This window comes from Suillus clintonianus (genome assembly GCF_016758775.1).
Source record: "Suillus clintonianus strain FC179 chromosome Unknown DEU56scaffold_12, whole genome shotgun sequence".
NCBI classification, from domain to species: Eukaryota; Fungi; Basidiomycota; class Agaricomycetes; order Boletales; family Suillaceae; genus Suillus; species Suillus clintonianus.
The window spans coordinates 378,436-405,008 of NW_024539236.1; the positions used below are offsets into that span (position 1 = coordinate 378,436).

At 48.1% G+C, this 26,573-nt stretch overlaps 10 protein-coding genes across 10 annotated transcripts; 3 read left to right on the top strand and 7 right to left on the bottom strand.

The window, feature by feature from the left end:
- Window positions 1-493: 493 nt before the first annotated feature.
- On the bottom strand, window positions 494-1,739 carry DEU56DRAFT_729816 (uncharacterized protein; the record flags this gene model as incomplete). Its single annotated transcript, XM_041348123.1, has 4 exons — window positions 494-855; window positions 880-1,378; window positions 1,429-1,507; window positions 1,579-1,739. The coding sequence occupies 4 exons, from the start codon at window positions 1,737-1,739 to the stop codon at window positions 494-496; spliced, it is 1,101 nt and encodes a 366-aa protein (XP_041212238.1).
- A 488-nt stretch (window positions 1,740-2,227) lies between these two features.
- On the bottom strand, window positions 2,228-2,632 carry DEU56DRAFT_84673 (uncharacterized protein). The gene is made up of 2 exons (XM_041355140.1): window positions 2,464-2,632; window positions 2,228-2,410 (listed from the first exon to the last, which is right to left on the bottom strand). The coding sequence occupies exons 1-2, from the start codon at window positions 2,536-2,538 to the stop codon at window positions 2,240-2,242; spliced, it is 246 nt and encodes an 81-aa protein (XP_041212239.1). The 5' UTR covers window positions 2,539-2,632; the 3' UTR covers window positions 2,228-2,239.
- Window positions 2,633-3,422: 790 nt separating this feature from the next.
- Window positions 3,423-4,110, bottom strand: DEU56DRAFT_909202 (uncharacterized protein; the record flags this gene model as incomplete). Its single annotated transcript, XM_041357085.1, has 3 exons — window positions 3,423-3,749; window positions 3,800-3,878; window positions 3,950-4,110. 3 exons carry the CDS (start codon window positions 4,108-4,110, stop codon window positions 3,423-3,425), a joined length of 567 nt encoding a protein of 188 aa, XP_041212240.1.
- A 377-nt stretch (window positions 4,111-4,487) lies between these two features.
- Window positions 4,488-7,830, bottom strand: DEU56DRAFT_978144 (mitochondrial translation optimization protein). The gene is made up of 17 exons (XM_041359676.1): window positions 7,453-7,830; window positions 7,206-7,403; window positions 7,097-7,152; window positions 6,874-7,045; window positions 6,746-6,820; window positions 6,439-6,653; window positions 6,286-6,388; window positions 6,137-6,232; window positions 5,938-6,087; window positions 5,863-5,888; window positions 5,625-5,811; window positions 5,486-5,563; window positions 5,319-5,428; window positions 5,219-5,268; window positions 5,053-5,168; window positions 4,841-4,998; window positions 4,488-4,787 (listed from the first exon to the last, which is right to left on the bottom strand). Exons 1-17 carry the CDS (start codon window positions 7,652-7,654, stop codon window positions 4,617-4,619), a joined length of 2,163 nt encoding a protein of 720 aa, XP_041212241.1. The 5' UTR covers window positions 7,655-7,830; the 3' UTR covers window positions 4,488-4,616.
- A 3,214-nt stretch (window positions 7,831-11,044) lies between these two features.
- On the bottom strand, window positions 11,045-13,837 carry DEU56DRAFT_782744 (cytochrome P450 monooxygenase CYP63). The gene is made up of 11 exons (XM_041352117.1): window positions 13,764-13,837; window positions 13,191-13,708; window positions 13,035-13,123; window positions 12,946-12,988; window positions 12,876-12,887; window positions 12,304-12,820; window positions 12,188-12,243; window positions 11,994-12,129; window positions 11,632-11,939; window positions 11,374-11,568; window positions 11,045-11,316 (listed from the first exon to the last, which is right to left on the bottom strand). Exons 2-11 carry the CDS (start codon window positions 13,575-13,577, stop codon window positions 11,275-11,277), a joined length of 1,785 nt encoding a protein of 594 aa, XP_041212242.1. The 5' UTR covers window positions 13,578-13,708; window positions 13,764-13,837; the 3' UTR covers window positions 11,045-11,274.
- Window positions 13,838-14,854: 1,017 nt separating this feature from the next.
- DEU56DRAFT_729917 (uncharacterized protein) lies at window positions 14,855-15,950 on the top strand (the record flags this gene model as incomplete). Its single annotated transcript, XM_041348133.1, has 8 exons — window positions 14,855-14,896; window positions 14,953-14,964; window positions 15,020-15,088; window positions 15,136-15,288; window positions 15,342-15,389; window positions 15,440-15,497; window positions 15,548-15,804; window positions 15,861-15,950. The coding sequence occupies 8 exons, from the start codon at window positions 14,855-14,857 to the stop codon at window positions 15,948-15,950; spliced, it is 729 nt and encodes a 242-aa protein (XP_041212243.1).
- A 157-nt stretch (window positions 15,951-16,107) lies between these two features.
- On the bottom strand, window positions 16,108-17,689 carry DEU56DRAFT_729964 (uncharacterized protein; the record flags this gene model as incomplete). Its single annotated transcript, XM_041348136.1, has 6 exons — window positions 16,108-16,251; window positions 16,307-16,419; window positions 16,477-16,993; window positions 17,045-17,343; window positions 17,396-17,449; window positions 17,497-17,689. The coding sequence occupies 6 exons, from the start codon at window positions 17,687-17,689 to the stop codon at window positions 16,108-16,110; spliced, it is 1,320 nt and encodes a 439-aa protein (XP_041212244.1).
- A 1,372-nt stretch (window positions 17,690-19,061) lies between these two features.
- On the top strand, window positions 19,062-20,156 carry DEU56DRAFT_869616 (kinase-like domain-containing protein; the record flags this gene model as incomplete). The annotated part of the gene is made up of 6 exons (XM_041355570.1): window positions 19,062-19,149; window positions 19,231-19,417; window positions 19,481-19,671; window positions 19,717-19,829; window positions 19,879-20,068; window positions 20,119-20,156. The coding sequence occupies 6 exons, from the start codon at window positions 19,062-19,064 to the stop codon at window positions 20,154-20,156; spliced, it is 807 nt and encodes a 268-aa protein (XP_041212245.1).
- Window positions 20,157-21,722: 1,566 nt separating this feature from the next.
- Window positions 21,723-22,692, top strand: DEU56DRAFT_85258 (uncharacterized protein). The gene is made up of 5 exons (XM_041355209.1): window positions 21,723-21,769; window positions 21,866-22,272; window positions 22,336-22,474; window positions 22,524-22,610; window positions 22,661-22,692. The coding sequence occupies exons 2-4, from the start codon at window positions 22,093-22,095 to the stop codon at window positions 22,592-22,594; spliced, it is 390 nt and encodes a 129-aa protein (XP_041212246.1). The 5' UTR covers window positions 21,723-21,769; window positions 21,866-22,092; the 3' UTR covers window positions 22,595-22,610; window positions 22,661-22,692.
- Window positions 22,693-23,587: 895 nt separating this feature from the next.
- On the bottom strand, window positions 23,588-24,431 carry DEU56DRAFT_85281 (uncharacterized protein). The gene is made up of 5 exons (XM_041355213.1): window positions 24,299-24,431; window positions 24,013-24,235; window positions 23,890-23,964; window positions 23,771-23,841; window positions 23,588-23,718 (listed from the first exon to the last, which is right to left on the bottom strand). Exons 2-5 carry the CDS (start codon window positions 24,215-24,217, stop codon window positions 23,686-23,688), a joined length of 384 nt encoding a protein of 127 aa, XP_041212247.1. The 5' UTR covers window positions 24,218-24,235; window positions 24,299-24,431; the 3' UTR covers window positions 23,588-23,685.
- Between the last annotated feature and the right edge of the window lie 2,142 nt (window positions 24,432-26,573).

Here is a 26,573-nt window from a genome sequence, read left to right on the forward strand (position 1 = left end):
CTTCGGTCTTGGTGATGTATTGTGTGAGGTCCTGGAGGATTGTTTCAGGAGGAATTGATGAATGGGTCTGAAGGTAGTCAGCTAAAGTCATGACAGATAGGCTGTAGGGACACTCACATCAAACTCCGCCTGCATGAATGGCACCTGTGGAGCTGCACTGTTTTGCCATCCGACCACCCGGTCGTGCATACTTTCCCGAGTCCGGCGCTCCTCCTGTAGACGTGCTGGATCACTGAGAAGGTTGGAGATGTCCTTGGCCTTCTGCCGGATATTGGCACCACAATCTTTCCCATCTTCGTCCACATATTGGAATTCCGTGAGTGTTTTTATGATGTGTAAATTGTCACTGAAATATAGGAAGACATTTTCTGAACCAGCGTGTAGGAGGTAGTTCAGCACGGTGAGTGACTGGGGGTGAATTTGAATTCGGGTCCTCCATCGGAAGCAAGGCAACTTACCTTGAATACATGTCGCCAATTCTTGCCTTTATCATTCAACCTTTTATCAAGCATTTCCATGACCTCGTCAAAGTCTTTCCTGTGAACAACGGCGCATCAGCGCTACTGATGAACCACGACCACCAGGCAAGCTGCCTAACGATCACGCACTGATTGTATGACAACTTAGCGATCTCGCTCATCTGAGTCCCCGATGGCCCCGTTGGATCATTAGATGTTGCCTCCAGGACTTTTGCCTGCGTGTCTAAGTAACCCTTGGTATACTTCTTGGCGACACGGGGGGCACCCTGGGCCTGAGGTAGCAAGCCTGTTGCATATGAAGTGTGGTCGATAAAGGGAAATGGGTTGTTATTGTTGGAACCGGTTGATAAGGATCTGGGATGGACAAGGTTATCAGCTTAAATCAAGCATACGTATGAACTAGTAACTTGCGTTTGCGCTCGGTCATCGAATAACGAATCAACGTGTGAGTCTTTAACGGCCTTATGTCTTGTCGCCTCCTCTTCCTCACTCACCCCCCCTTCTGCTGTCATGAACTGCTGGGGATATCTTGACTCACTTAATCGTATTGCTGTGGCAAGGTCATTCTCTTCAGGTTCCTCCGCAAGAGTCTTTTTTGATGCTTCGATTGCCTTACGGAGCTCATCTTCATCGCGATCGGGGCCACGGTTGGCTTGCCCTTTGATCATTGGGTCGCGCATACTTGCCCGAGTCCGGCGCTCCTCCTGCAAACGTGCAGGGTCACTGAGAAGATTTAAGATGTGCTTGGCCTTCTGCCGGACATTGGAACCACAATCTTTCCTATCTTCATCCACATATTGGAATTCCTCGAGTGTTTTTATGATCCATAAATTGTCGCGGAAATATAGGACAACATTTTCGGAACCAACGTGTAGGAGGTAGTCCAGCACGGTGAGTGACTGGGAGGGAGTTTGAATTCGGGTCCTCCATCGGAAGCAAGGCAGCTTACCTTGAATACATGTCGCCAATTCTTGCCTTTATCATTCAACCTTTTATCAAGCATTTCCATGATCTCGACGAAGTCATTCCTATGAACCACACCGCATCAGCGCTGCTGACGAACCACGACCACCAGGCAAGCTGCCTAACGATCACGCACTGATTGTATGACATCTGAGCGATCTCATTCATGAGAGTTCCCGATGGCCCCGATGGATCATTAGATGTTGCCTCCCGGACTTTTGCCTGCGTGTCTGAGTAACTCTTGACATAATTTTTGGCGACACGGAGGGCACCCTTTCCAAATTGCTGAAACGCCATTGGACCGTATCGTGGCTTGCAGAATGGAAGTTCTGGAATCTGCACAGATTATCAAGTTTTCTTTTAGTTGAATAGAGAAGTGAGCGCCGAGCAGATCGTGGTCCTGGGATGCTTAACGACCAGTGCAAGGCTCTTTAGACGCTCGTCTCAGTCCTATTCATGGACCTCACATGATTTCACTTCTCCCGGGCCGAGTCAGAGCTATAGGGACCAATATGCTTGACAACTCACTGTACGATCAAACCGATCTAACTGTAACCTTTTGTCTCCGATATCAAGCCCCCAACGTAGTATACATCATGCTTGCGCGCACCAAACTCGATGAGGGGAGCCTTAGCTCCCAGCCTAGACAGGCCATAGGTGAAATTCATGAAGATAGCCGTGAAGGAATCCTTCTTTTTACTACGAATGCCCCCGACCTATACAGAGCTTTTCGGACGTACACGGTATAAGACATCCACGTCAACGGTACAGTGAATAGCGGTGCTCCGAAAAGATATCTATACAGTTGCAGCCTTCAAAAGAGGCCGGTGATCAGCAAAATGTGCCGCTTCAATTTGCTCTTCTCTGATAGGTTCTCGTGCATCAGTCGCTCGCCATGTCCTCCTGGCATGCTTTAGCAAGTAGATCGCAGAAGTCGGAGTCATGCCTTCCATGCGTTTGGCGGCACCCTAACGAACGATCAATCACGCATCGCACTACATTGTCAAAATAAAGAGCTTACCAAAGTCGTGGGCCTGACCCTCTGTAAGCGCTCCCTCACCTCATCGCTCAACCCTTGCACTTTGGAGTAGTCCATATCAGGATCCAGTAGCAGCGACTCGTCGGAATGGAATAATGCAAGGTCTGGGGGGGAGTGCTTTCCAAGTGAGTTCGACCAATGTCATCGGCCCGTTTCCTGGATTGGGTTACTCGGCAAAAGCTGCTGTAAAGCACTGCAAGGCTTCTCGGATTGCCTCGCGAAAGAGCTGCTACCATGGAATACAAAGGCACGTCGCTCTAACATCCAATGAATTTAAATGCGTACTCACAAAAGAAGCGATATCTGCATCATCGAACCTGGCGCTTTCCAAAGAAATATCATGATCATGGAGGCGATCCTGTAGCATCCAGCATACATAGACTAGTGGTTTACGACTTCTGTGTCGCGTCGCATCGTCAATGGTGTGGTGTCCAGCAGCATAGTGTTCAAAGTTAGAGATGTAGAAAAGCTCGCGCGGACACTGTCTACCAGATCGTTCTGGGGGGAAATTTTGATATTCAACGCTCAGTGCCGATAGGTCTGGAATCTTTGGATACCATTGAGATGTTGGCCGCCAAGATTGAGAGCTTGAAGGTGACCTTGGCTGAGACGGCGCCATGGTCAGCGAAATGTGGCAAAGCCGTGGTCAGTGCAGATTTTGGCTTTCACTGATGTGTACGTTGTACGATAAAGTTTGTGAGGTGAGCATACAGAATCTACCATACTTGCTAGCACGAGCAAGCAGTAAGTCATACGAAAGCATCTCAAGAATCGGAACTTGACCTCAAACTAGACAGTGAGTCAAACTAGACAGTGAGTCAAACTCATCCTTGATCACTTCGACAACTCGGTCGGCCGATGGACGGTTGTGGGGTGCAGTTGACCAACATTCCCCAATGAAATGCCAATATTCGTCAGAGACGGCAGGATAACGAGATCGGTCAGGCCGCAAGAGTCTTTTTTGATGCCCCGATTGCCTCACGGAGCTCATCTTCATCGCGATCGGGGCCACGGTTGGCTTGCCCTTTGATCATTGGGCCGCGCATACTTGCCCAAGTCCGGCGCTCCTCCTGCAAACGTGCAGGGTCACTGAGAAGGTTGGAGATGTCCTTGGCCTTCTGCCGGATATTGGCACCACAATCTTTCCCATCTTCGTCCACATATTGGAATTCCTTGAGTGTTTTTATGATGTATAAATGATTGTCGCGGAAATATAGGACAACATTTTCGGAACCAGCGTGTAGGAGGTAGTCCAGCACGGTGAGTGACTGGGAGGGAGTTTGAATTTGGGTCCTCCATCGGAAGCAAGGCAGCTTACCTTGAGTACATGTCGCCAATTCTTGCCTTCATCATTCAACCTTTTATGAAGCATTTCCATGATCTCGACGAAGTCATTCCTGTGAACCACACGGCATCAGCGCTGCTGACGAACCGCGACCACCAGGCAAGCTGCCTAACGATCACGCACCAATTGTATGACAGCTGAATGATCTCGTTCATCTGAATTCCCGATGGCCCCGGTGGATCATTAGATGTTGCATCCCGGACTTTTGCCTGCGTGTCTGAGTAACGCTTGACATAATTTTTGGCGACACGGAGAGCACCCCTTCTAAATTGCTGAAACGCCATTGTATCGTGACTTGCAGAATGGAAGTTCTGCACAGATTATCAAGTTTTCTTTTAGTTGAATAGAGAAGTGAGCGCCGAGCAGATCGTGATCCTGGGATGCTGAACGACCCTGAACGACCAGTGCAAGGCTCTTTAGACGCTCGTCCGAGTCCTATTCATGGACCTCACAAGATTTCACTTCTCCGAGTCAGAGCTGTAGGGACCAATATGCTTGACAACTCACTGTACGATCAAACCCTGATCTAACTGTAACCCTTTGTCTCCGATATCAAGCCCCCAACGTAGTATATATCATGCTTGCGCGCACCAAACTCGATGGGGGGAGCCTTAGCTCCCAGCCTAGACAGCCTGAGGCCATAGGTGAAATTCATGAAGATAGCCGTGAAGGAATCCTTCTTTTAACTACGAATGCCCCCGACCTATACATAGCTTTCCGGACGTACACGGTCACGGTATAAGACATCCACGTCAACGGTACAGTGAATAGCGATGCTCCGAAAAGATATTTATACAGTTGCAGCCGTCAAAAGAGGCCGGTGATCAGCAAAATGTACCGCTTCCACTTGCTCTTCTCTGATAGGTTCTCGTGCATCAGTTGCTCGCCATGTCCTCCTGGCATGCTTTAGCAAGTAGATCGCAGAAGTCGGAGTCATGCCTTCCATGCGTTTGGCGGCACCCTAACGCACGATCAATCACGCATCGCACTACATTGTCAAAATAAAGAGCTTACCAAAGTCGTGGGCCTGACCCTCTGTAAGCGCTCCCTCACCTCGTCGCTCAACCCTTGCACTTTGGAGTAGTCCATATCAGGATCCAGTAGCAGCGACTCGTCGGAATGGAATAATGCAAGGTCTGCCAGCTGCCGTGACAGGTGAGGAGCGTAGGATGCTATTGCACAGCGCATTTTAGCATGCTAAAATCAAGAACGGCAAGAGTAATCACCTTCTATGTCGATCCGTGCTCTAATATATGGTTCCACAAGATCGAGACGTGGAACAGCTCCGGAACGCACGAGATCGGCGGCGGTCATACCTGGAATCTGCAGCATGTCGTACGCACTATTGCAGAATTTCAGCTGGAGTTACATCATAGAGGCGCAAATACGAACCTCCTCATGATACCATCTCGTCCAATACAAAATCCGTATCTCCCCCAACCCTGGGCCAAGATAAACGAAAGAATTCAGGCAAGCTCGACACGGCCCTCACCTGCGGGCTGAGCACAACGCTTTTGAGAAGCTCGATGCCTTGCTGTATGGCATCCCGGTCACTCAAAAAGACTAACCATCTGTCAGGAGAGACAATTCCAGCAGAATGCCCTATAACAGCAAACCATCAGATTTTAAAGACATCGAAATGAAATCTGCGGAACGTACCAATCTCAGTCAGCCGCATGTCGGCATTGTCGCTCCTCAGCGTCATACGATATTCTGAACGAGAAGTGAACATCCGGTCTCCATAAATGACCAATATCAGCCTCGCATCAGAAGTGAGCAAATCGGAGGTCAGTCGTACATGGTTCTTCCGCTCCCTTTCCTATTAGATCGTCTACCATGACTCCCAAGAATCCATCTGCGCGGGTGAGCACCATTGGGGGACGGCCTCGGGCTGAAAGGCCTGCATTTATTCCTGCAAGGCAACCTTGAGCAGCGGCTTCCTCGTAACCGGTTGTACCGTTTATTTGGCCGGCGAGGTAAAGACCCTACGAGTTGCCTGTTAGGCGGCAATAGCGTATTGCAGACACGAGAGTTACCTTGATGCGTTTTGTTTCCAATGTCGCTTCGGAGACCATGAGCCGGGCATGATGTCACATTCGTGTGCAACTTACAGGTCAGCTCGCGGGGATCAACATGATCATATTCAACGCCATATGCCGGCCGCAGCATCTTGACTTGTTCAAGACCTGGTATTGTTCTCATCATCGGTTCTTGGAGTTCCTCGGGCATCGAGCACGACAATCCATTGGGATATATCAGGTCTACGCATAAAATTAGGATGTGCAGTTGAAATTCAACACTAAAACACACCAGAATCATATCCTTCTGGCTCAAGCCAGATGGTATGACTACCCTTGTGCCCAAAGCGAGTAATTTTGGCTTCTAGTGAGGGGCAGTATCGCGGACCTGTGAGATCATGGTAGTACCAGCAGAACAGTAGAGAACAGCTAATAAAAAACCTTTCTTGGTCTCTTGAATATGCACGCTGAGGTGCATACTGTCCTTGATGAGTTGATGTGTTTCCAGCGTGGTGTGAGTTTGAAAACACGGAATTTGGTTGTTCTATTCCAAATTCAGTACTCACATCTAGTTCCTGAGCATCGAAAACTTACAGCATGGTCTACTGCCCTATGGACAAATGAAAACGGCTGAGGTTTTTCATCTCCATCTTGTCGTTCCATCCGGCTAAAGTCAATGCTATTCTTATCTAACCTTGCAGGTGTGCCAGTTTGCAGGCGTCCCAGTTTGAACCCTGCTGCGTTGAGGGATGCAGAAAGACCTGTCGAGGGTGCCTCTCCAATGCGTCCTGCAGGTATACGACGCATCCCTACCATGGAATCACGAAGGTATAGAGAGTGAAGGAAAATGAAAACATAAGTTATGCAACATAATTTCTGTTGAATTGAAGCCACAACGTACCAATGTGAATTTCACCGCCGAGGAAAGTCCCAGTACAGATAACGACTTTGGAACACTTGATCACATCTCCAGTTTCTGAAAAATAGATCAGTGGGGCCATTTGTTGTATGCGGGTATAGCACGCGCACTTAGCCGGACGCCTGTCACCGTCCCCCACGTTGATGATGTCGACGTACAGGGACTATTGTCGAATACGAGGTCAAATACGCTTGCAGCACGTACATCCAGGTTTGGGTAGCCAAAAATGATGTCTTGCATATGGCGCTTGTAGATCTTACGGTCTACCTGCGCTCTAGGTCCCTATTTCTCAGATGTAGTGAGAGAAGTCGAGTATTATCCACCACTACTCACCCAAACAGCTGCACCCTTTGACGCATTGAGCATGCGGAACTGTATACCAGCTTTATCTGGACGACAGGTCTCAGGTATGTATAGTTACGCCCATCCGCAAGTAACGCACCCGCGATCCTTCCCATAATGCCATCCAGAGCATCAACTTCCCTCACTAGTGTACCCTTTCCAACACCACCAATGGAAGGATTGCATGAGAGCTCGCCCACAGTATCAATCCGCTGGGTTAGCAGTACTGTTCGTGCGCCAGTACGGGCAGCACCTGTCGCCGCTTCGCAGCCCGCATGCCCTCCACCAATAATACAGACTACCGAGAAGGTCAGCTGAAACACGCAGATTGATAACACACTGCGAACCATCATATGTATCTGGAATTGAGTTTGAGTTTGAAGTCGCCGTGTGTTGGGCCCGAATACTTCCTTCTCGAGAAGGACGCGACGGTAGCAGGCTTGTAGACGGGTCGGGTGTACTATTACATAGCGATGGTGATGGGCTTATTCCTGTGTCAAGAAGTCGCCGCCGCCGCAGTAGAGTAGCCCAGTTTCTTCTCGATAGCATTGTGCACCTGGCAAACCGTTCGCTGGGCAAGTGAAAATTTCGGGGATACAGAAAACAGTCTGTAGGTAGATGGTATTGATTCGTCTTTGGAAGAAACGGTTTGCTATCATGTGCAAGGGCTCCAGACTGAGTTTGAGAGAACCGCAATGCAAGTAGCTAAAGTTCTGTGTTGTTTGGGTACATCACATGATCTCACAGTCACGGGGGCTCCGACAACATGTCCAAAAGAAGGATCTCTCTTAAAAAGCTTCAACTCGCGATGTGGGATCCAACAAACATCAATGATAGACTTGTGTTGTCATTATCTCCTTACATTTTTCTATCAAAGAATTTATAGCATGTACTAAAGGTGAGCGGAGTGTGCATCACACCGAATACATCTATCTTAGTATTTGCGCAGACGCATACAACGCCCGTTGCCCTATCCAGTGAATAGACGGCAATACGATACATTGCCGCCGTTGGGGACAGGTTGCAGAGGTCGCTCAAGCCGCGAAATTGAATTTGGCTCTCGTCGGGAATTACCGTGCGTTCACAACTTGTACTTTCATGTTGCTGTCCTGATACTAGATAGCGACGCCCAAAGAGCCTGAGGAGCTGACTTCAACAGCCTTGAGGACAATTGTAAAGAATCTCAACAGTGGCTCCCCGACAGGTCCGAAAGGTCGAAGTGAGACACGTCCGCCATTACACTCTCTTCGAGCATCCGTCATAGTGCTACTTGTTTCAAAAGTTGTTCCTGGGTACCTCTATCATGCCTGCCAATATCGACGACGCTGCTGGCGAGCAAGATACTCCAAGAAAACCAACCACTCAATTCAAACTCTTCTGAGGTACCTTATCAGAGAGCATATTAAGTTTGCAAGCGTACGCGATGCTCTCGAGCCTCACCCGCTCACATGCCACAAGTTCTTGATCCTCAGCTTCACTGAGCTCGTCATGAAGTTTGAAGTCGAAACTCGTGGGATGGATTACTGAAATCCGTATTCTACACACTGCACCTGTTTCTGAATCGCCAACATCCAATCTAGATGGATAGTCCCTTGGACTTTGACCCTTCATGTACGGGCGAGGGTGGAATAATCAAACTGCTGCGCAGTCCAGGCGCAGTCTTTGTTTTTGGCCCGTGATGCTGCGGAATATTTCAAAGATCTGGCACTACCTCGCAGTGAGTTCTTTGCCCTATCTGAGCCTATGTATACTAATAAAGGTCTAGCGTGTATAGACCGAAATAAGGCCCATTGATGTTTTACGACACGAGCCAACGGACAAGTAGTCTGGCTTCCTACACGGGCACGCAATCGTACAGGAGTGTCCAATTCGTATTTTCTCCCCTTTGCTTTTTCATTTCTGTTTGAAGTCAGGGACCGCAGCCACATGCTCACTGGACCACTGGCCGTCAATCAGGATGTATCACCTGGCTGTGCAAATCGATGCAATGCCGATGCATCAACTGCATGATGTAACTGTAGTGCTCTGACAGGTTTAATCAGTGGCGCACTACCCTTGCTATATTTTGTTGCATCCTTATCGCATGAGAGCCCTAAGACCGAGGCAGAGAGCAGGAGTGGCGGAGGGGCGTGATCGGAGGTGTTGCAGAAGGATGTCTGCAGCCTGTGTGGGAAAGGTAAGTCAGCTGGTTGCTGACCTATTCTATGTCTTGCTTCTCAACTTTTCTGGACAGAATGCGGCCTATCAAGAGACCTTGGATGAATGGCACTCCCCGCGCCTGAACCAGCAAGGGCGAGAGACTGCAGATGGTCATTGAGAGTTATTGAGATGGCAGGCTTTGCGGTCTTCACACACCGCGCCTGGGCCTGTGTTAGATGGGAGACTACATGATTTCACTGCTTGATTTCATACGACGACACTTACTTCGGGCGGTGAGCAAGATAGTAATAAATAACCATTGATATTACATTGATGTCCTCACCATATGTCCAGCTTTGACATTCGGGCAAGAGGTAGGTTCATGCCATTATAGGGAGCAGGCTTCTCGCTAAGGATGGTTTTCAATAGTGGGTGAGCCAAGTCCCATATGTATCTCATTCCTTGTAGCTTACATTGTAAGTGCGGTTGGCAAGTCTGACTTCAAAATATTCTAGGTGCGCTATGTTGGATTCTGATATACTCACTGCATACGTCTACAAGGCTAATAGTTGGCGCTGCGCCAATAAGTCATCCCTCACAATCAGCATAAACATACTGCGTATATCTCCGGCAAAAACGTCCAGATTCGTAGCATACTCGTGCGAGATTTTTGTCGGGTTCGTCGCCGACGTTATGTCAAACGATCGGTCGCAATATGCACTTATTTCACGTAAGTTCTTGTCTAACTCGTGCACTCTGCATGTCATACCTGTCCAATTGACTGTATTCCTATCGGGGGAGTGAAATTCGATAAACTTGACGTGAGGCTTATTTCCAAAAGGTTTCCAGACAACATTTTCGAACGCACGGCGACCTCGTGATTGCCATGCTGGATGGCGAGCTATCCACCTGCAGCAGTTCGGTACTCACTCGACTGCGACATAGTTCAAGCCATCATGATATCATGATCGCTCGGCCACAAACGATACAGAAAGGATAGGTCAAATTACTCATGTCCTAAATCCGCGATACAAAGTCTGCCTAGCTCAAATACTTTCGCGTCCAGAGCGGCTGGCAACCATATCTGATGATATCCGTTGATTTCTCAACTACCAATGATCTGCTCGTTGGCCTCGTGGTAAGTGACGGCCTTGGATATCGTCATATGATCAATGTCGTTTGATAATTAAGATAATATATTATTGGTGAGCCGCATTTCCCTACACGTTGCAGAAGAGGCACGATCGATTGATCCTTTGCTCGTCATTGAGTACTTGAACAACAATGTGTGACATCATTGACGCACGGTCTCGAAGCCTTTGGGATTAGCTAGTGTGGCACTTTGTCGGTCTTCAAAACTTCACCGCCAAATCTATTCGCGGTTCAACAATTTCCGCGTCCTGCTATACACAGCCGCGATGGCAGTGGCATCTTTTATGGGCGATGCGGCTTTAATATTGAAGGGTTACACGCTTTTTTCAAGGGACATCTAGGGACACCCACGAGGAGAGCGGGATGATGGATTCAGGTATGATGATCAATAGTTCATGGCCGACAAGGACACGTATTCGGGGCCCTATATTTTAAGAGGAGGAAGTCATTCCTCTTTGAAGTAACAGTCATGGTATACCAAAAGTGCTCCAATCCTTGGCAGTGACATAAGTAAAATCTTTCCGTTGTAACGTGATGATGATGTGTGGATGGGTGATGTCTTGATCCACATCTTTATACACGTGCCCTCATGCTCTGATGGAAATTATGGGTGTACTTTTAGGTCCCAGGGACACGAAGTGACGTAGACCAGTTCATTTTTAATGGGAAAAGTAAAATTTACATCCTGAAACATGATGGAAATACGGGGGGGGCGCCGCCGCCGCCGCCGGATATGTCTAGACTGTCTGTGGTCCATGTACAAATGATCCAGTGGGTATGAGATATGCAATACTTTATGGCAATATATATGAATTTCTGCATGCATGCATCCTTTAAGAGCCCCAATAAGTCCATTTAACCAACAAATAGTAATCGCATCAGTGTGAATGCACGTTCTTCATTCTTATCCATAAGCCACCCTATGAAAAGGTAAGATGATACAGCCAAAACACCAAAACGAAGATAAGATAACGCACCTTGATGAACAGCGTCATTGTAGCTTCGGGACAAATTGACTCCACCGCCTGTCTGCCGCGACCCAACTTCCACTCAGCAGGTGGCAAGGAGGAAGGGGGTTGTGCATCCGTTGCGAGTGTGAAAGTGTCAAACCGCTGGAGCAGTCGCACAAGGAAGAACGATGCTTCATTGTATGCATAGTTCTGACCAATGCACTAAGAACCAAATAACCAAGGGTCAGGTTTTTGATCAGACAGTGTCACAAAGGAAGATCCTACAATGCGAGGCCCTGCGCTAAATGGGGTAAACATCGTCGGATTCGACGTGAACCGTGCCACTCTCTGAGGATCAATCCATCGTTCAGGATCAAACTCGTCTGCATCAGGTCCCCAGAGTGCTTTGTTACGCTGCGTCAACAGTGTCGAGTACCAGAATGACGTCGACTTCGGTAGATATAATGGTTGCCGAGATTCGGTGGGATAGGTGCGATCTGGCGGAGGGAGCGTGCAAGGCTGAGGTCTGCTCTGTCGCGAATTCAACGGGACAGGGGGGTACAGACGGAGAGTCTCGTCAATTACCGCTTTGACTGGCAAAAGAAAGTCATTAGGTAATTCCACCATATGAAATAAAAAAAACTTACCGTATTTGAGTTTTCGAATATCTTCGTGGGTAGGGACATTGTTGCCACACACGTCGAGTACCTCTTGGCGCATCTTGACGGCGATGTTCGGATACAACGCCATGAAATATGTCACATAGGTCAAAAGGCACGCAGTCTGTCATGCGGAACTATCTCATCAGAAATTGGGCGCTGAAGTGTGAATAGGTACACACGGTGTCCCTAGCGGCCAATAGAACATTGAGCAATTGATCACGAATCATTCCAGCGTCTATAGATTGACGGGGAATGAGGCGCAGAATTCGGGCAAGGAACGAGAAAGAAAACGGACCTTCGGTACTGTCAGCAAGGTGTTCTAGGAACGTCTTGTCTTCCATGGGACGACGTATACCGATTTTCTGGGTTACCGCCTTATGGTCCAACGTTTGTTTTACTAATGGATCCAGCCATCGTTTTATGATCTCCACGTGTGGTGCCGTCTTGTCCTCGAACAGTTCAAACACTGGCCAAATGGAACCAGTTCGACCTCTCATCGTAATTATGCGCTGGACCGCTTCGAAAGCTTGAGCAAATGTTCCCCACGAGTCATCTGTCGCAGATCCTCTATCGCTATGGGAGCCTGAACTAGGAACAGGAAGCTTCTTGGACAATGTGTCCAAGTTCTGCCCAAAAAGAAAGTCCGAGGCAGCGTCGATGGTGAACCTGGCAAAAAGATCTTGGACATCACAAGGCTCATCGCGCGAGGCGATATTTGATAATACAGTTATGGTCCGGCCCGCATATTTTTCGAATAATTCGAAATCAGATATGCGATTGCGGGTGAAAAAAGGTCGTGCGAGTGAACGGTGCTATAGCGATAGTATCAGCCATCAACAACTGTATCAGGTGGTTAGTTTGTCGTACGTATTTCCATTTCTGTATGTAGTTGTGAGCAAAGGGTGACTCAGGTGGCAAAGCACGTTTAGTTTCTCACCTCGTCATCTCGATTGAATATTCCATCGCCTAGAAAGCCTTCTCTGGGATACTGTTAGGCAAAAAAATTTCAGTCAAAAAGTTGCTCACAATCGCTCTCGTTGGGCAGTGCCTCTCCAGAATTGACCGAATCCTGTCGCCAGTGCGTATTTAGAGTGCTCTTGATCCATGGTAATAATCTCCAGACAACCAACGCGCTCATCAGCACTTACTCGGTCGAGATGATGTCTAGACAAGATCACCTACATTGTCAACCCAAAGAAAGCGCGTGTTGATGGTTGTGCACTGATATTCCTCGAATAAATCAAGGAACGGCTCGTAAATGTACTGAGAGGCGAGGGCTTTCTTGAGTTTGAGCATGACATCAATGTTCCCTGGCCATTTCCCCACAACCCGGGGAATCGGTCTAGCACCGAGTTGGCGTGCTTCCCGTGCTTGAATGAAGTCAGAATACTGCCCTCTGGTGAATGCGGCGAGTGGAATGGCCAGGAGATATGTAGGTATCGACCACCATCCAAAGCGAAGGTTGAATGCCCTACAGCACAATGAAACCAGGACGGGGGGTGCAACCAGTGCTTGAAATATGTCCTTTAAGATACGGAAGCGAAAGTTGGCGTGGTCAGCGAGCGCCATTAGGGATGATTGGGTGGGTGGTAACTGGAGTTTGGTGATTCTAAGTTGAGCCCTTTATGTGCATTTGGGAAATTGTGATGATGCTTCGTGTCAGCGCTTGAGTAGATGAAGGAAAGATTGTCGAGAACCGGCTTGAAGCGATATTAACTCCACGCCGATGTACATGTGAAAATTCTCGATCCGCACCGCGATGGAATAATCTTAAGACCGTATCAATTGTAGGCGCGGGCATGCATAGACTAGTCGGTACACTTCTGACAGCGGAATCCGACTAGCGGATGGTGGACCCCCTGGCACTCCAACTCCACGCCCATATTTATTCTCACAGTCTGATCTCCGAAAGGCTGTTTGAGATGATTTCACTGGCCGGCGCCGGAAAACTTTTATGCGCAATCTAGTGCTAGATACGACGGAGTAACAAACCCATTCTGTCGTTCAGTGTGCTTTGTGGGGACATGAGGCAAGAATATGAAATACGGAAACAGTACGGAGGCATAACGTTCCTATCTACGGTTCCTATGATAATTTTCACGTTCAGCAGTAGGGAGGAACTGCGGCTACATACCCTCAGATCTGGGGTAGTTCCATTACAAGATGGCCACACAGGTCGTGTGAGAGGCACGACACCACAACTGTGAAACGAGATTGGCTTAACGGCGATGATAACGTCTATTCTCTTGTATCAGATAAGAAGATCAAAGCGACAGGCACAGTAAACTGACGCAGCGTACCTGCAAGGAGGTAAACTGTGAAATGACATCGTAGTGCAGACTAGGGTGCTTTGATGTTCTTGCTGGGACTCGGACATGCTAGAATAACAAGGCTGGGCATTCAAGTTGCGTTTCGAAAGCCTTCCAGCTGCTCGATATCGAGTCAACACAACTTCTTGCAACCATCTGATCATCTAGACACTGCGGTCAAATTGTGAGACTTGCGAAGTTAATAATACACTAGCATGCATGACTCTTAGGGCATACCTGTGACGCCGCGGCGATGTCGGCCTTCTCAATATTTTTGCCAGTGAGGAGTGCACATGCCAGTGATGAATAATTAGGATGATCCCTTCCCTGCCATATCATTTTCAGTATAGAAACAAACCGAGATGAGCATTGTGCTCTTCAGGAGTCACATATTCGGTCACTGATCACAGGTGTGTATGGGGGTCGAATCAGAAGTCGGGACTTACCATACAAGGTAAGTGCTTCAAGGTTCCGAACCATTAGATCATCGCTCATTACTGCGGCCGTATAGTACCAAGCTACTAGAGATTCATCATCATGCCAGAATCTCGATGGATCCCGCTCGAAAGCAATCCAGATGTAAGCCTTCCATGCCTCTTCGGACATGATCATTCTCATACGACTCCATCGAGCAGGTCTTTAACGCTGTGAGAAAAGTCACAAAACCTCCTAGCGCAATATTACTTACATGCTTTCCTACAGTGGGCTACAACCGCCGGACTAGTAGGATCACAAGCGCAGTTCGAGGACATATATGGCCTTGATCCAGAGGTTCGCCATCTCGATTCACCTGTGCTCATAGATTCATGACGATATAGCTTCTGGGGATGGTGTCACCAGGTGTAAAAGCGGTTACATTGCTCTTTCCCTGCTCAGGGACCATTGCGTCAAAGCGCAAAGAGGAAGATGAAAAGATCGCAGCTCAAGGGCAGCTTCCGATCGATCCCACTATTTTCTGGATGAAGCAGACGGTATGTTTGACCGACCGAGTGTCTTCCGAACTCGTGCTACTGATGAGGACCAGATCCAAAACGCTTGCGGAACTATGGGCCTTTTGCATGCTCTGATAAACGTAACTCGCAACCTTTCCCTTTCATCTTTCTCACACCGATGTTCCTCAAGTCAGATGTCACTTTCGCTCCTGAAAGTCCATTGGCTAGATTTATCGAGGAAGGCCAAGGTGAAAGTTCTTCCTATCAAGCGTTTGAAACGTATTGATCGCAAAAATAGACAAGACTCCTTCGGAGCGCGCCAAACTTCTCGAGGAGACCACCCTATTCGAACGGATCCATACGTCCGCCGCCAGCTCAGGACAAACCGCGGTGCCAGAAGATCTGGACACTTATCTTCATTTCACCTGCTTCGTAAAGGCGCCTGATGCCATTGCGAGGGAAACGGAAACCCAGGCTATTGGGTGGCGCGTCATAGAGTTGGACGGAGGTCGTAATGGGCCGATTGATAGGGGCGAATGCACTAACTTGCTTCAGGTAGATGACTTTCATCGCTTTCATGATACCAGTTGATCTCAGTCCCGGATCTGCAGGACGTGGCCAAATACGTCAAAGAACACTATATCAAGGAAAGCAAGAGTGTCAACTTCAGCATGATGGCGCTATGTTCTGGACAAGACTAGATCAAGAATAATCACGAACGAAATCAGTGTGTACAATAGCAATAGCAGAGCGACTACGTATTCGGTCATATCAACTGATGCTCCTGCATCGGAATATAAGTAAGGAAACAGTTGGTAATAGTGGCAGTATCAGTTCGAGACCGAAGTTCATGGACAGTCACGAGAAAAGTGCTTCCGATATAGCAGCAGGAATTTCCTTCTGCATTTTGGCGATGAATCTAGCAACGTGGAATTGATTGTCGAAGTTAGAGATATCCTGACCATTTCCAATCTCAGCAATCTGCGCTTCAGATGCTACGAACTGTGCGATCTAATATCAGGCTGTGTATTGAATTGAGGTGAATGATCATGCGTACTCGGAGCATCGGACTTTCTGGAAATTTGTCTCCCTTGGCCTTCTTCTTCTCTCCTCGTAGGATGTCTCTGACTAGAAACGGTTCTGCGGTTAATGGCCTTGCTAATCCTATCACTGCGTTACGTGAACCGCTGAGTAAATATGTACAGCCGGCGAGCTGAGGACACTTACTGTCCGCGGCTCCTTGTGAGACAGCATCGGCCATGCCCTGCGCTGTCTGAAATCCACCCGTGACGACTATTTTCGAGAGGTTTAGATGGGGTCTAAGGAGCTCTGCATAGTCGAGGAAATACCCTTCTCGGGTTTCAACGGTATACGGCTTGCAATCGCTCGGCGTCAATTCTAGATTGCTACGAGGTATAAAAAAAAGCATTACCTTATCCCGAGGGCTACGGGTGGTTTGCTCATACGCCCCACCACTGACTTCAATGAAGTCCACTCCTGCACTTTCGAGCAGTGTGGCAACCATTATCGATTCCTCGGCACTGAGCCCCTCGGGAATGAAATCCTGTGAGTTGAGTTTGACCGAAATGATGAAAGATGGGCTTTGGACCTCTTGTCTGATTGCAGCGATTATCTCAAGAAGAATCTGAGCTCTATTTACGAGCGATCCGCCATATTCATCATTTCGCGTGTTTGTCCTTCTGGCTAAAAATTGTGACAGAAGGTAGCCGTGAGCGACGTGGAGCTGAATCTGGTTAACTGATATGCTGGCTTGATGTTGATAAAAAAACATTACCTGGATGCCATCAAATCCAGCACTGTGCAGGACGGAGGCTGCGTATGCAAAGCGATGTACAATGTCCTTGATGCCTTCCTTTGTTAAAGGCGTGGGTCGCCCGAAGAGAACGCCTCCAGTCGAGGGTTGCTCGACGTCAGATGGTGCCTCTGGATATGGCTGTATGTTAATTGAAACCTGACGCCCTGGATGGTTGACTTGTCCGATGACCAGACTCCCTTGTGATTTGGCGGCTCGTGCCACCTCTGCCCACTCCTGGAGATAATTTGAGGGGAGGTCTCTGTCGATGATAGTATTCCCTATATGAACATCAACGTCACAATTTTCTTTTCGTAAAGCATTACGACTTACCTGTAGCTTCTAGATGATCTTTTTTTATTTGTATGTTACCAGTGACGATGATCCCTTTGAGAATTTGGTTAAAGCGTGATCAAGGATGGGATGGTAATTACCGATGTCTCCCTTTGCCCAGGTTTCGTATAGTCGTACAAGTTCCTCCGTTGGTTGTCCTCGACCATAGGGATCAAAAGTTGAGAAAGTGGCCAAGCGTTCTGACATTGCGCTCTTCAAGAACCTATTTTTTGCCGTTCGTCCGCTAAATGGGAAAGTAACAGGTTGGCTGAGCAGTTCAACGGGGTCAAACATTGAAACCATGTATCGGGATCCCGTGGTATGCTGGGAGTTTGGGACTAATGAATATTGGTGGACCAATGGATATTGGACATAGGAATGAAACCGTTGCATATTTGAACCCAATATATTGCAATCCTGATAGTCAAACTTCACAGTGTCTCTTTCACGGGGGTGATTTCGGGTTGAAGAATCACTCAGCCAAGAATATCATGCAGCAGGATACAATGTCGGCTAGGCTAATGTATGTATGATGAATTTTGTTTTCAATGTGAGAGAAGGTGAAGCCTACTATATCTTCCGATGACTCGGGAATTAATAAACGGCCAGGACAATCGACCGAAGATATTAGCAAGCCTTGACGTATGCAATAAAGGAGTAATTCTGCGCTTCTTTGGCAAGTCAGCACGCCTATAGGTAACTTTGCTGGTGTCAGAAGTTGTAAATAACTCACTGGCTGCTGGAAACAGTGTTTTGAATTTGTAGGATGTGCACGACTTTTTCTGCAGCAGGCCAGAGGAAGATATACTGGTGTACAATATTTATGGCCTAGGCGGATGACAATTTCAGAGTGGGTGGACCTCTGAGAATTCACTTCGTGGTCGCTGATGTCGAGTTCCAAGCGACACCTGGCGTCTACTACTGATTTAGGGGTGCTTGCCCAGCCATTGATTTCACGAAATGAACCTGAGTAGGACGGGGATTGTCAACCTCCGACATATATATATATATAAATTCCACAAGACTCGCCTTCTATGGTCACCTTCCACCATAATAGGCTACGCTGGTTGCGGCCTCAGGGCTAACCACGAATCAAATTGATGCTCGTGGCTAATAGTCGGAGGATGATTAGGCCCGACCGAATCCCTGGCATATTGGTTTGATCAGGTGACGAAGCTTGGTATGCCCTTCTTGACAAATTCCGTCACTTGTGGACCTGTCACTACAGCGACCTGGCAGTGTGTGTGGAGGTACAGGTGCACTTTGCAGGAACTTTGCCGCAGACTGCAACACGGTTGTTAGGGTGGAGCCTGCACAAATGTCGGTCATTTTTGATCCTGGTATCAATGAATGGTTTGCACTCGACCTTCTCCCGTGATCGCCACGATGAAGTTTCAGCCGTCTCACGTCATTGAATTGAAATTTGAGACTCGCGGCGTGCGGCGACAAGAACAATGTTGGATGATTCTGAGTTGGTGATTAATAGTTCCAAGATTCCAGGACCACTAAGCATTCCGTTAGTATTTCGTTGTAGGTTTTCATACGCTAGCTGCATGTCTTGGAACCGTCGAGGCCGTCACCCCAGTGACGGCGAGAAGCAACCGGGAATTGCCAGATCATGATGTTGGTTTAAATCTTATCTCTTGAGAGTCAAACGTTACTAATCATGCTTTTTTCATCGTCTTCCAACTTGCCACCGACGCAGCAACTGCTACAGACTGCGGATCTCATTTCCCAGGGCGCTGAAGCTGCAAGTCCTCCTCTTAACTAATTACAACTTCGCTCCATGCTCACTTGAACCCCCGATCACCCTTCGTATTGCTCCACGCAGAAAGTCTACAAAGCATATTTGCATCAATTGCCGACATCGGGTCGTGGCATTGACGGTGCGCCTCTTGAGGCGTCGGAGCCGGTTCTCTTGAAGCACCGGTTCCACAAGAATTACCGCCACCCGTCGCTCGATGCATCACTCACCCGGCAACGTATAGCCGGTGAAGCTCGCGCGTTGATGAGGTGTATGCGGTATGTCCATTTTTGCTGTCTTGTGGAGAAATGCGGGGCTCAGCCGACGCGGGATCTTGGCAGATCCGGCGTCATCGTACCCGGAATCCGGATGGTGGATGTGAATGAAGGCGTCTTGGGTATTGAGTGGATAGATGGCAAGAGTGTGCGTCAACTTCTACCCGGAGGGGCTGAACTCGAGGACATCAGCGAATCTGAAGAGGTGGATGAAAGTGACGCCACAGACCCAATCACTGATTATGGTGTTTCTCGAGGTAGGACTGTCCATACGCCCATTGGATTATACTCAAATTCTGCAGATGCCCTGATGGCTATGATCGGTGTCGAAATCGCAAAGATGCATTTGGCCGACATAATCCATGGTGATCTGACGACCTCGAACATGATGTTGAGGAAGCAGACGAGTGATCTAGTACGTGACAGTACTAGAGGATGCAATCGTATTTTAATGTCATTTTCAGGTTCTTATAGACTTTGGACTCGCCTATCATTCTACCCTCGTAGAGGATAAGGCTGTGGATCTTTATGTCCTGGAGCGCGCCTTTGCCTCAACTCATCCTGACTCAGAGCCACTGTTTGCGGGTGTGCTGGGCGCGTACGAGAAGCGCATGGGCAAACATTGGTTGCCAGTCAAAAAGAGACTAGACGATGGTAAGCTGAGCTCAGTGTATGCCTAGATCCGTGTGCTCATCCTTTTATAGTGCGACTAAGAGGCAGGAAACGGAGTATGGTTGGTTAGCATACATGCTAGTCTATATCAAGATATGTAAGTGTGTTTAAATGAAGGCTAATCACATTTTGATGTGCTAGACCGGACAGTGGCGATTATTCACCAGTCCAGCCAAGTTTGATGCATGTTTCAACACGAGCGCATGGCTTTCGGCTAAGTACGGCCTCAGCATTAGAGATGGTGTACAGAAGTCCTCCTTTCCCTGATCTTTATGTGTTACAAAATACATGGCAGGCTACATTTAATCAGTTAATGTAAGTACATTGACCGGCATCCTCTCGTCACATTCCCCTTTGTATACGGTTACATCAAGCGGCTAAAATGCTGTTGGTGGTTCGCGTCCCTCAGTCCTCCGGCCTTTTCACTGGCACCTTCAGCCAAAAGAGGATGCCTAGAATCTTCATTCTCGACCTCAGCGTCGGGCGTTGTCGCAGCCCATCCGTGGCCTCGATTTCGAGAGCCTCGTCTTGGGCGGGGATTGAGTCGATGTACATGAGGTCGGATGGGTACTTCGACAGATCTGGGCTGCCTGGGGGACTTGGAGGGGGAGATTGACCATGTCCATCGCGGCTGTCCTCTGAGTAGGATGATAGATCGCCTTGAAGAGGCTCGTCTGTGATCATCTTCGACCTTACTTGGGCAGCCAGCCTCTGCGCATCCGATGGAGGGTTCAAATGTGCTGTGTCTCCATATTCTACGAGCTCATCACTCTCTGGCATCGAAGGCTCTTCAGTGGTGGAAGTCTCCAGTTCACTGAATGATGTTGAGCTGGAGTCGTCCATCGGTGCTATAGCCACTAGACTATCACAACTATCAGAACGCCGGTGAGAGTGTTTCTTGAGCTCGAAGGCCATGAGAGCACCGATGTGAGGAGCATCTTGGTGGTCTGCGGAGCTTTCGATAAAAGTGTTGTCTAGTACACGTTGCATGATGCAATCGACAGGAATATTGAGAGTGGAGGAACTGGGTGTTTTCGTCTAGACGAGGTGAACTAATTATTTTGGCTCTATTTGGGCTCTACCTTGATCTTTATATACGTTGTCGGTTATGTGGTGGGTGTACGTTTGTCCACCGTCTACACCCATTTTGTTGTGAATCGATTGATGTCGACAGAATCCATTGTCGGACAAAACAATTACAATTACTTTGGTGACAAGTCCACCGCAAACACATGAGATGATTCTGATACTGCAACACCGCATGCTTTCGACTTCTATTGTCATAGAAGTAGTATGTACCACTGGCTGGTGGTAGTATTCGACGCAGACTTGATACCGTTAGGCGGGCCGTCACGGCCCGTCACGTTCAGATGGTTTTGCGGGCAGTAAGTAGCCATCGATTCGAGGATGTTCTCGTGCACCTGATCAGCGAGCGCTCAGTATGCTTGTCGATCACCCATAATGCATAAGTATTATGCGAACCAAATTGAAAGAAAAGACAGTCGTTCCAAATTCAATTTGTTATGTGACTTTGCATTTGGCAGCACGTGACACAGTCACAGCTGGCTGTGACCCGTGACGAACCTCCACTTGCCCGAGTCGACTTTGGCGCTCCTCAGATCTCCCGTCTCGTCTTCCCGATCTTGGTGTTCTCAATTTCTCCATGAACCCTCCGGGTCAACTGTGAGTTCTGATGCATACCTTCAAATTGGCGCCCAGTACTATAGCACAAACTGAGACCAATTGTCTACTGGTAATTTTCTGCCAACGTAAATTTAGCCTTGTTCCTGGAGATACAGTCTAGTAATAGCGGAAATGACTCTTCCTCGGGTCTTGACCATCATGATGGTCACGGCGCTGCAGAAAATTGTGCTTTCTAATCCAACCAGGCACCCTGAGATCATGCTTAAATCTCCTTGAGCCGAACAAAGCTTCCTGTTCCAACTTCCCTCCAGTTTATCGTCGCAGGTATCAAAATCACTCCTTTTAAAATTCCACTCCTTAACATGCAATACTCCTCCTGGCTTACCTTCTTTCTGGTGGCGTTTGGTGGGCTCGCACCCGCCCTTGCAGCTCCTTTAGAAGGTAAGCAGGGGATTGGTTCTGTGTCGGTCAACCGTTGTGCTGTTGTGTTGACGAAATTTCTTTCGGATGAGCAGATGGCCATCATCCCGCTTCTGCACTTGGTATGTCGTATCAATGGTCTCACTGATATCACTGCTCACGAGACTCTTGCTCTGAAACGATAGCTCATGGCCTCAAAGGTAGATTATTTTTACTCGTTCAATTTTACCCTCGACTGCATGGCAACTATAGCAAAACAAATAGCAAAGAGAAATGAAACCGAACACGGGTGCGGTGGTGGCACTCTGGCGAGTATCAGCGCTAGTGAGTTCTCTTCGCTTTCTGGAAGTCATATATTAAGCCCGTTCCTCAGCCATAGAAAACCTTCTGAACAACGTTACCATCAATGTTCTCAGCCAGGACGGCAATGGCAACAAGAATTAGTAAGATATGTCCGTAGGTAAGGTTTACGCGTGCATATTGGCCGCATGTCCATAACGTTGTCTTTAGAAAATGCTTGTTCAATGTGCCCGCTGTACAACGCGACTGCCTCGGAATTCGTCGCTTGCAACATCCATCGTGCCATGTACTATTCTTGATTCACTAGAATGTCTGAAATATCACTGTCATTACTATCTCGCAAAAACTCGCGCTGTTGACCCTGGAGATTCTTGCGTAGCCTTCTACTAATTGTTCGCACTCTTCTTGCGATCTGTCCGGCGACGTCCGCGGGATCCCTTGATATCATGTATGGAACTCGGGGGAGCTATCCCTTTGGCCGCACAACGTCTCCCGACAGGATAGCAACGCTGCATCATCCATCAAAGAAAATCTGACATCCTGTCACAAATGGGGCACCTTCGCGCAGAACGTTCCCGTGACGGCACCTGTCCTATCCTCCACACAAGCATCAAGAAGGAAGCTAGCACCCTGTGAACCTATGACGTATTTTAGATCTGTTGTTCTTGTTCAATATCATTTTCATGTGCGACTTCCCATCTACGATGCAGGATGCAAATTTTCTTTATAATTAAACCTTCAAATGCCGCCAAATACAAAATTGGTCGTATGGTTAAATGTACCGTGCATGAGGACGACCAACAATGATACAATGCATGTCGTAATGTGGGCTAACTAGCTCCACGGAAGAAATGTGACCGCCGAACTCCGTAAAGGGTATACTCGTAAGTTGAATGAAGTAAACAAAAACATCCATGACCAGATGAAACAATGTACCATATGATGCACCCCGAAAACCAGATTTTATAGTACTTCAATGTCAGCGTTGTTGAGTACATTGTCGACATCTAAGGCTGTGTTAAAGACACCCAAAATCGTTTGTGAATGATACTTACAAGCTTCAACGTCGACCAAGTCGACGTTGTCACGCCTTTCAGGGGTGAGAACCTTTACCGTCAGGTTGTCCAAATCATCCTGAACGTCTGGGAAAGCCTTCAGCGGCGAACTGTGAATTGAAAAGAATACCATACCAGCGATGACTTTGATCAAAGCGTCATCACGCCCGGTGAGAACCTTTACGGTGAGATTATCCAAATCGTCCTGGACATCTGAGAAAGCCTTCAGCTGCGAACTGTGACCTGAAGGAAATACCATACCAGCGATTACTTTGATCAAAGCATCATCACGCTTGAGGACGTCGACAGTTACGTCGTTCAAGTCATGGTCCACGTCTAGGCAGAGTCAGCTCATAATTCTACAACACAAAGTTTAACACGCACAGGCAAGGACTTCAGCCAGGGTATCACCACGCTTGAGGACGTCGACAGTTACGTCGTTCAAGTCATTGTCAACGTCTAGGCAGAGTCAGCTCATAATTCTACAACACAAAGTTTAACACGCACAGGCAATGATTTCAGCCAGGGTATCTGAGCCACCACGGCGGTCAGAAGGGGCAGCAAGAGCAGCGCTGCAGAGGATGGCGAGGGATGCAAAGAGGGTGAACTGCATATTGAACAGGGGGGAAGGTATGCAGGTATACAGTTGAAGTCGAGGGTAAAGAACGATTGAAGAATAGAGCCAGGATGTGACTGATTTTATACCCAGCATGGAGTTCTTGGAGATTACCTGCGATCCGAATAGAACATGTTAGCGCGTTCAGCATGGCGACCACGACTTACAGTTCCATACCTTTTTTTGTGACCCGAAAATAATCTAAAGAATCACTGTCTTCGGACTAGAAGCTTCGGCGGTACGTTATGTGTGCATGGACGTGCCGCAAGGTACAATTCGCGTAATTTCGCCCATGATTGCATCATATTCACCATGTCGCACCGGAATCAAGCGTTCTCTGTCATATACTTACATATGCCATACAGTTTTGCTTGAGACGAAACGCGTCCTACCATGTTTCATGACTCGTTTTAACTGGAGGTGAAACCACCTGTAGATTAGCCAACCCTGAAACGCCATCAATCAGATAAATACCTCACTTCGAATGAATGGTCTCCCCGAGGTACTCGCCGACCCACCACAATATGCCGTTACGCCGATCTGCAGATCACGTGCTGACCAGAGAGTTACTTCGGCTCGACAGAATGGCACAAAAACACTGATCGGCATTCGACCGTACGGCCGCATCAATATAAGGCATCCCGCCTGAGTATCTTTCGATTCTGTTGTCTATCAATGATATTTCAAGTTGAAACTCGGTCGAACGACCATGCCAAGCCTTGCGACTGGAGTCCGGGGATCGGCTTCAAGCCACCAGCTGTGCTGATAGACCCTTCAGGGCGCGGTTCATTGCGTTCGTATAAGCCATCCCTTTGTGCATCAGATGGCCGTAAAATTTGGCTTCGATGAATGCATTGTGTGAGAATGACTTTTAATAGATCATCGAGCAGGTCATGAGAGGTCAAGAGAAGCGCAAGTAGGCCTTTGTGCGCTGAAAACCTTCCCAATAGGCTGATCATGAAAATGCCTTATGGGGGAATCATGGGAGACCATGAGGCATGACACTTTGGACAAGAGACAGTTATGCCCGAGTCGCATCAGAATAGAACGGGCAGATGAAGACATTGACGCTGTCAAGGAGCCCTGACCTCTGCGTTCCTCTGCATGGGCAGATGCGGCTAAACAAGTTATGCGATGTCACTAATCGCAGAGCGCCGCCATTGAAAATTCACTTACAGAACCGTACGAAGCAGCCTCAGGGGGGCCGCGGAACATAGAAAAAATATCTTTTCCATTGATCTGAGATGATCACGTACTATCAACAAATGTCAATGAGTCGGAAATGGGGCGCTAGAATTCACGAACGAATAGTTCTCCAGAGGTCGATGATGGCCGTCGCGTCTAACCTGTCATTTGCAAAATCTCTTATGCTTCCAGATAGGGTTCTGCCCGCCGAAAATGTGGCGGGTTTGATAGGAAGTGACATGCAAGAACTGTTTTTACCTCAGCATTCCCCAGGATACAATCTATGCTTTGTGGAAGGTGACATGCTGCTGGGTGTAGTGCGCGACATGGTTTTACACTGTAAGCCTGCAGCTGACGAGTCTGTGAGATGCCGGCAAATCAAATCTGGTGAAGGTAGAGCGGGTCAGTAAAGTGATCGCTGATAGGTCTTTACGCACCGAGCGAATTACCAACCGGAATGTAAAGAAGGTTGGGGGTGTTCGGGATTTGTTCGAGATTGTTTGATGGGAGCCGAATAAACATTTGATCATCGTTGATCGCGGCTAAGCTCCGAGCCTACCCGAAATCTATTCTCGTCTCCCACACAGGAGATACCGTAGACGATGCAAACGTGCACATCGAACGTTCAACCTGACTCGCTTCGGCACCATTGGGTCGTGTGGAACACAGTAAATTGAGGCGAATTCAGCCGTTCGGAGGAACACTATGTACCACCGCGTCCGAAAATAGCCACCATCACAGCTGGGCACTTGCAATTGCAAAAAGAAGCTTTGTTGTGCCACGTCGAAACAATCGAGAAAACCTGCATGCGAAATGATAGGCCAATCAGCAACATGCTCGGAAAGCACACAACATATGCCAACGCGCCTTGGGTAGTTCTAGGATTACACTGGGGACCGTCTGCCTTCGCGGATACTTTAAACGAGGAGTGTAACATACCCTGTGGGGTTGAAATGGAGTGGACTACTTATACGCTATAATTCCCAGTGGCTTCGCGAGCTAGGCCGAACAAAATGTCGGGTGTTTGTTAACCAGAAGTTCAGAATATGTGGTCACATAACGCCCATACGTATGTGTCAAACATAGTGTTTCGGCAGCGCTAGTTTCACGGACAGTCAGGCTATCAGAACACTTTCTCGGAATGGCTGACTGCCTTCCTTCTTCTGAAGGTCTGGCGAGGGAAGACTAATCAGAATTAGCGCAGACCAAAACAAATTTCACGCACCTGACTCATGGGTGAATGTGGAAGCTAGAGCCGAAGTCTTTG

Bases quoted from the DNA above. Each gene is read 5' to 3' on its own strand.
- DEU56DRAFT_85258 (XM_041355209.1), top strand. From the start codon at position 22,093: ATGCAATACTCCTCCTGGCTTACCTTCTTTCTGGTGGCGTTTGGTGGG. The intron at 22,273-22,335 runs GTATGTCGTATC...CTGAAACGATAG, and splicing joins TCATCCCGCTTCTGCACTTG to CTCATGGCCTCAAAGGTAGA. The intron at 22,475-22,523 runs GTGAGTTCTCTT...CCCGTTCCTCAG, and splicing joins TCTGGCGAGTATCAGCGCTA to CCATAGAAAACCTTCTGAAC.
- DEU56DRAFT_84673 (XM_041355140.1), bottom strand. From the start codon at position 2,538: ATGGACTACTCCAAAGTGCAAGGGTTGAGCGATGAGGTGAGGGAGCGC. The intron at 2,411-2,463 runs GTAAGCTCTTTA...ATCGTTCGTTAG, and splicing joins GGGTCAGGCCCACGACTTTG to GGTGCCGCCAAACGCATGGA.
- DEU56DRAFT_782744 (XM_041352117.1), bottom strand. From the start codon at position 13,577: ATGGCGCTCGCTGACCACGCCAACTTTCGCTTCCGTATCTTAAAGGAC. The intron at 12,244-12,303 runs GTCCGTTTTCTT...GTCAATCTATAG, and splicing joins CCTTGCTGACAGTACCGAAG to ACGCTGGAATGATTCGTGAT. The intron at 11,317-11,373 runs GTGCGTTATCTT...ACCTTTTCATAG, and splicing joins CAATGACGCTGTTCATCAAG to GGTGGCTTATGGATAAGAAT.
- DEU56DRAFT_978144 (XM_041359676.1), bottom strand. From the start codon at position 7,654: ATGCTATCGAGAAGAAACTGGGCTACTCTACTGCGGCGGCGGCGACTT. The intron at 6,389-6,438 runs GTAAGTTTTCGA...AATTTGGAATAG, and splicing joins ATAGGGCAGTAGACCATGCT to AACAACCAAATTCCGTGTTT. The intron at 6,088-6,136 runs GTGTGTTTTAGT...TTTTATGCGTAG, and splicing joins GCCAGAAGGATATGATTCTG to ACCTGATATATCCCAATGGA.
- DEU56DRAFT_85281 (XM_041355213.1), bottom strand. From the start codon at position 24,217: ATGCTGGGTATAAAATCAGTCACATCCTGGCTCTATTCTTCAATCGTT. The intron at 23,842-23,889 runs GTGCGTGTTAAA...GACTCTGCCTAG, and splicing joins CCTGGCTGAAGTCCTTGCCT to ACGTGGACCATGACTTGAAC. The intron at 23,719-23,770 runs GCTGGTATGGTA...AGGCTTTCTCAG, and splicing joins ATGCTTTGATCAAAGTAATC to ATGTCCAGGACGATTTGGAT.